This window comes from Lactuca saligna, chromosome 8 (assembly GCF_052625555.1).
Source record: "Lactuca saligna cultivar CGN05327 chromosome 8, ASM5262555v1, whole genome shotgun sequence".
Taxonomy (NCBI): Eukaryota; Viridiplantae; Streptophyta; class Magnoliopsida; order Asterales; family Asteraceae; genus Lactuca; species Lactuca saligna.
Genome location: NC_136424.1, coordinates 20,709,390 through 20,716,449, shown reverse-complemented (window position 1 = coordinate 20,716,449; position 7,060 = coordinate 20,709,390). Strand labels below are relative to the sequence as shown.

The 7,060-nt window shown below is 33.8% G+C and overlaps 1 protein-coding gene across 1 annotated transcript; it reads left to right on the top strand.

Annotated features, from left to right (window-relative positions):
• The first annotated feature begins 5,359 nt into the window (after positions 1-5,359).
• Positions 5,360-6,829, top strand: LOC145008790 (aquaporin PIP2-1-like). The gene is made up of 4 exons (XM_078967399.1): positions 5,360-5,765; positions 5,969-6,264; positions 6,338-6,478; positions 6,564-6,829. Exons 1-4 carry the CDS (start codon positions 5,465-5,467, stop codon positions 6,681-6,683), a joined length of 858 nt encoding a protein of 285 aa, XP_078823525.1. The 5' UTR covers positions 5,360-5,464; the 3' UTR covers positions 6,684-6,829.
• The last annotated feature ends 231 nt before the right edge of the window (positions 6,830-7,060 follow it).

Genomic DNA, 7,060 nt, shown 5'->3' with positions numbered 1-7,060 from the left:
CTTAATTATAGCAAAACAACTTTTCCCAATTGAAAATTTTGTTTTCTATAATTAACATTGCTAACTTGCAACACCTAACATAATAATCATGCTCCCATTAACATGATAATTATTAGCATAACACTTATGTTGCCACTAGCTTTGACATGTATCCAGAAATCAGTTGGACTTCTAGAAATCAATACTTTATTGACATTCTTACCAAAGTTCAGATTTCGTATACGAGATGCTTTGGTAAAACATTATCAAAATCATACACCTTTCCTTTGATAGCTCACATGTGTATCTAAACAATTTGAACAACTATGAAAAGGGATGTTGTAATCATAGTCTCAATTGTTTAGACCTTTGACATTTCTCACAAGTCCATGTTAGTGTGCTGATTAACCACACACACTCCACTAACAAATTTGATAATGTGAATATCACAATTGCTATCTACTTAAAAACTAATTAGTGAAAGCGTTTTCTCACCATCATTTTCATGAATCGAAGAGAAACCTTATGACACTTAGATTTTATGGTGTATGTGTTCCAATCCATGTGAGTTTGTCATAACCATAATGACAAGACAAGGTTAGTGATAAACTATACCATATGGATTGAACTTGTTTAATCTTAACTTCTTGCCACCTGGCAGCACAAGGGCCTACCATTTCTTCCAAGTAGTTATGCAAACAACCGATAACTCATAGAACTCAAATGCATAGTCAACTTTAACTGGAATGGGCACAGAAATAGGAATATGTCAACACTATAGGTTACGAACCTCAAGTCGTATGCTAGTGATGTAACACCCGTAGATCCGGGATAGTCAATTTAGAGACGATAGGCGTAAAAAAAATGGATTTTTGATAAAAGATTATTTAGAATGAATAATCTTAACTAAGTTATAGTATATGTTACAAGGTTTCCGTGCATATAAAGAACGCCGAAATCCGAGTTATAACAAAGAAGTTATAGTATATGGGTTACTCCATGGATTTAGCCCAACATGAAGAACTATGGATCATAAGCCCACATATATAAGAATGAATGATTTACACAATCAATCCCTATATATTTAATTAGTGTCTTTTGATAACAAAATTAATTCTAAATTAATTACTGATCAATACTAATTAAATAATATGATTTCATATTAATATATTAGAACTTATAATATATTAATAAATCATAAATATCATTTTCTTACAAAAGTCTATCCAAATCGTTCTGATGCCATGCAACCCAAATGGACCATGCCAAATCGGGTCAAGTACATACCAATTATAGTTATGGACTTAGACACTAATCCAACATCACTTAGGGTCCATAAGGAAGGGATGGACGGAATTTATGTGGGAGTCCACAAAGAATTCATCCAAGGGGACATCTGGAAGGATCCTATGGGTTTCTTAAGGACTAAGCAACTGGATTAGGGTTTTGACTGAAACCCTAGTTGCTCAACTATATAAGGAACCCTTGGGCATGCAAAAACCGGCCACTAGAAACTCTAGAAGGACCTAGAGCTGATTTTGTGCCTCTCCTCCTCTCTCTAATATTCTTCCATTGCTTGTAGTGTTTGTGATCTATTAGAGGCATCATATTTGAGGTGCTAAGTTCTCAAAGGTTGAAGATCAAGCTTGTTGTAATTGAAAGGTAAGATTCTAACTTTCTTTTAGATATAAGTTTCGATTTATGCATGCTAGATTAGGGTTATAGCTTTGGATGATTATTGCATGTACAATTAGAGAAAAACCTAGATCCAAAGCTTTAGGGTTGCATGTGCACCATAGGATTGATGTAATGCTCAAAACCCATCAAGGAGTTGGTATGTATTATCAAACTAGCAGCTTTTATATATAAGGTTTTGGTGTTTTTGAATGCTAATTGATAAAGAGCACATCTAATTAATATTATATTTATTTGACATGTATTTTTTCCAAATCAATCATGAAATTGCAGTTGAAGAAGGAAAAAACATTCTTGAACCAACCACAGATGCCCTCTCATTAGTCTCTGGAAAAGATTATGGTGTATATGTAAGGGGGTTGGCATGGAAGTTGCTCCAACAATCTGTTGGGATCTGCCTCGAGCTAGATCCACATCAAAAGAAACAATTGTTTTCCTTCAGTAAAGCCTAGGAGAACAAAAAAAAAGAACAATTCAAGATCTAAAGACGAAAGTTGACTATTTGATGAGTTTGGTTACTCCTGTGGGTAATCAAGCCAATCATAATATTAGGGATTCTCCAATAACTACTACAACATTTCGAAAAAGGCTCCTATAGAAAAAGTAAGTGATTTTTGGATGAAAGTTTTATTATAATTGGTTGCTTATTAATGTTTTCTTCGCGTATTGTCATCCCAAAAAAAAAGGAACAATTTTATGGGTACATCAGCATCTCAAATACCCCCTAAACAGGTCGAATACCATTTATATTAATATAATAATATGTTTTGTACACTTCTTTCCCAATATTTTTAATTAACTCATGTTTTCCATAGACTAAACACGGTACGCTATTTTCAGGAAAGTTTGCATGACAGTGAAGAAATTAATGTTGCATCTATATGTGAGGAGCCACAAGTTATATCTTCAACATAAAATGAGATATCAACAGTTCATCCCAGGACACTGTAACAATTGACCAAAGTACGTATATTTGACATGTTTACATTGATATTCATGTGTTAGTTAAACTTTGTACTTATAAATTTATTAATATGTGCATCTATATCTTTGTAGAAAATAAAATGTTCACTGTCAGTGTGTAATCATACCAACATCGTTGCGAAGGGTTATACTATTCTACCGATGAAAACCAGATAATATTTAGAAAGCCACTGACGAATGAGTACTATAAAGTTTTTGTGGATAAAGCGATAAAGTCAGCCACCTGCGTACCAAACGGAGGTAACAAAGTCCTGTTAACAATTTTCAATGTAATAGGTTGTTTTGTAGCTTGGGAAAAAAATTTGTAACCCTTCATCCTACTGTACTTTAGCTGTATAAGTTACATTAATTAATATTTATAATCATTAATTAAACCTTATAATTTTTTTAAAACAATTCTATTAGTTTATTACATACATTAATTATGTGCATGTTTGCTTCGATGCATGTTTGCTTCGATGCATGTTTAACACCTATATTTATTTATGTCGTTACAAGATTAGATGTGCATATATTTGAAGCAAATAAAGAAATATAAAAAGCCATGAAAAAGCAATCCAAGAGTTATTATCCAACAACAAAACAAGACAAACGAGTGCACCAACTAAAAATAACAATAGTTATAATAAAAAAAAATAGAGTTTAGTTTATTTGGGTTATATAAGTGTATATATGTATGTTTTTTGATGTGATAACTTTATCTAATTAATATTATTAAAAGTTAGTTTTTTATATTACATTATATTTTATATAATATGTGTAATTAAACTAAAAAAATCATTCTACAATGTAAATAATAAAAAATGTGTTATTGTTTGTATAGATCATTTTTCGTGATAGGTTAAACTTGTCGGTGTATGTAAACAATAGTAACGATAAACCATTAAATGTGTTAGTAAAGATAATTTATCCTTACAGCTTAATTACATTCTCATCTACATAAATCAATAATAGCCGCAATTTTATTTATAATTGGTGAGTATAAGTGAACATGTATGACTCTATCGGAAAAAATATATCACTATAAGTGTATTATTCTCACCGTTTAATTGTCCAATAAGTAAGTGTATACAATATTCACAATCAAATATTAAACATGTCAGCAAAAGTTATCAATAATCATAAGAAAAGAAATAACACGTTACCATAGATAAATTTTTGGTGACGTCCTGGTTTTTTATTTTTTAGCGTATGTGAACAATAATAATGATAAACTTAAAAATATTAATAAAGATAAATTATCCTTATAGCTTAATCACATTCGTATCTCCCAAAGTCAACAATGACCGCGAGAATATATATAAACAGTAACTATAAGTGAACATTTATGATTATAGGGAAAAACACATCACTATAAATGTATTATTTATGACGGTTAATAAAATAAAATAGATACATCTTAAAAAACACCCTACCATATAACGATAACTTTTCTCTGTAATAACGGATTTGCATGAGTTATACTCACTACAATTGAATGAAAGGAGAACTTATCTTCAATCAAGCGATGTTTCCTTTCATGTTGAAAAAAAAAAAAAACAACATAATCTGTCTATAATGACGGGTTTTTTTATGTGGATAAAGCCCTGTTTTGTAGTAATACAATAATCCTATATATATCAAGATTTGAAACATTTGAAGTATTTTTACACGAGTTGGTCTTCATACAAGTTATAAAGCAACTCTTATGGACTTTCATGATTCTTCGTATCCAATAAATGGCTTTCAACATCACCAAGAATCCTTCTTATAAGTGGTTAGTAAGCTCGTGTTATACATTTTAATCATTCTAGTAAGCTTGGAATGTTCAGTTCCATTGGAATCATGGGTTAAATTGGATGATTCTAGAGTTGATGCAACTCCATTTTTTTACAACATTTGCTTCCAAGTTACTTCCAAATCCTTTTTTCCATCAACCCATTCCTCCAAATCAAAACATTTACTTGACCTAGTTCTCAATTGATTAAACAATTCCAATAAATTTTAGAATCAAAACATTGGAATCATTACTTGACCTAGTGTAATTTAATATGTTAGGTAATTAATTCCAAATCTGTCGACGAAGAATGGGCCTATTCTTAGTTTTATCGATGGAGTCGTACATTTGCTGTTTTGTAGAAATCATGGACATTTTTGCGTGAAAGGGATGTTCGCGTTGGACAATGTGGGGTATAGGAATTTGTAAAGAAGGACATGAATGATAGAGCATACATGAGCAAATCGATTCCATGTCAGCAAAGTCGAACACCACAACTTCCACATCATTATGTGATTAAACTAGGCTATTATATTAAAAAATGTTATTTAAAACTTTTTTCATACATATTTACATATGTTGTATTTTATTGTATTAGATATATTTTATCTTACATTCGTTTTCAATAGAAAGAAATGCGATAAACTTGATGATAGTTGTGAGTTTGTTTTCATTTGTAAGGTCTATAGGTATTACCATTATTGTCACCAAACTAGCTGTTCTTCCAATAAAAACCATAGAATGAAGAAATGTAGGGCGAAAAACGATAAAACATGAGAAGGTGGTGGGGTAGTTATGTAAATAGATTAGGTTGAAACGATGTTTCACATTAAGTCCACAATCTTCCTGGTAAGTTACATTTCCCCCCTAAAGGATATAGTCTTCTTAAAACTTCACCCCTCATCTTATCTCCCCTCACTTCCTTTATATACACTCCCCTCCACACTCATTTTATCATCCCACTGCCATCTCACAACCACACCAGTAACCAACAGCCACATCTGCAACCACCGCCACTTTCTCTGAAACTCATATTTCTCTCTTTTCAAGATGACGCAAGAAGTGGCGGAAGTGGCGGAAGTGGGAGACACGGCGAAGGACTACCACGACCCACCACCGGTGTCATTCATAGAACCCAAGGAGCTGATCAAGTGGTCATTCTACAGAGCTGTGATTGCCGAGTTCGTTGCCACCCTACTCTTCCTTTACGTTACTGTCTTAACAGTTATCGGTTACAAGGGCCAGATCGACAAGGGCGCCGATCCCTGCGGCGGCGTTGGTATCCTCGGTATTGCTTGGGCCTTCGGTTCCATGATCTTCGTTCTGGTTTACTGCACCGCCGGTATCTCCGGTGAGTTGCCACCTCTTCTTTTCTTTCAACCGTTGCACAATCTTCATTAATTTGATACTTTAACCTCATACTCCATTAATGGATGTACATAAAAACAAAAAGATGAGTTAACCATAAATGTCTCGGCCGTGACTTTGAGAATTATTATTACTATTCATCGTATACAATTATTGTATATTCATGTACCTAAACTGAATGTGCAGGTGGCCACATTAACCCAGCCGTCACATTTGGTCTTTTTCTGGCTCGTAAGGTGTCATTCAATCGAGCTTTCATGTACATAGTGGCTCAGTGCTTAGGAGCCATTTGTGGTGTGGGAATAGTCAAGGGCTTCAACCCGACTTACTACAACAACTATGGTGGTGGTGCCAATGAGCTAGCCGATGGCTACAACAAAGCCGCTGGTTTGGGTGCAGAGATTATCGGCACTTTCGTTCTTGTTTACACAGTCTTCTCCGCCACTGATCCCAAGAGGAGTGCTCGAGACTCCTTTGTTCCTGTACGTATACTTTCCTTTATAACTATCAAATCGTATGTGTTTAAAAGATTTTTACTTTGTTTAACATGTATAGGTGTTAGCACCTCTACCCATTGGGTTCGCTGTGTTTGTGGTTCACTTAGCCACGATTCCCATTACTGGAACCGGTATTAATCCGGCTAGGAGTTTGGGAGCAGCGGTTATTTACAACAAGGAGAAAGCTTGGGATGATCAAGTGAGTTTTAATTATTCGATGCTCATACCATTTATAGAAAGGTTGTAAGGTTATGAGTTAATTGTGTTGTTCGTTGACTTTGTAGTGGATATTCTGGGTCGGACCTTGTATAGGTGCAGCCATCGCGGCCTTCTACCATCAATTCATCTTGAGAGCCGGTGCAGCCAGGGCCATTGAATCGTTTAGAAGCAGTACCCATGTTTGAGAGAGATTGATTGGTCAATTTTCTTGAAAAAGATGGGAAGAAATTGTTTGTATGTGTAAGAAAGTGTGTGGTGGTTTTTGTGTTAATGAGGGTGTAGATATCTTGCTCAAGGTTTAATCGGGACCATGGAAATGTGATGTAAATGCGTTTCAATTATGGATACCCCTGGCCCTCATGTTATTCTTGGCATTTTAGAACTTTGTATCTACTCAATTAATGGGTATGTGTTTCAATGTTGTTGATCAAAATGTTGTTTTATGTAAGATATTAATTATTAATAACGAGTGTTAGTTATGGATCAAAATTTCAATTAATGGATGCCCTTAGTTAGATTATTAAGATTATTTGAGTATGAAGTATTTTTTTTCGAAACTTTC

Excerpts from the sequence above, each read along its gene's own strand:
- LOC145008790 (XM_078967399.1), top strand. The coding sequence starts at position 5,465 with ATGACGCAAGAAGTGGCGGAAGTGGCGGAAGTGGGAGACACGGCGAAG. Across the intron at positions 5,766-5,968 it reads CTGCACCGCCGGTATCTCCG|GTGGCCACATTAACCCAGCC; the intron begins GTGAGTTGCCAC and ends CTGAATGTGCAG. Across the intron at positions 6,479-6,563 it reads AGAAAGCTTGGGATGATCAA|TGGATATTCTGGGTCGGACC; the intron begins GTGAGTTTTAAT and ends TTGACTTTGTAG.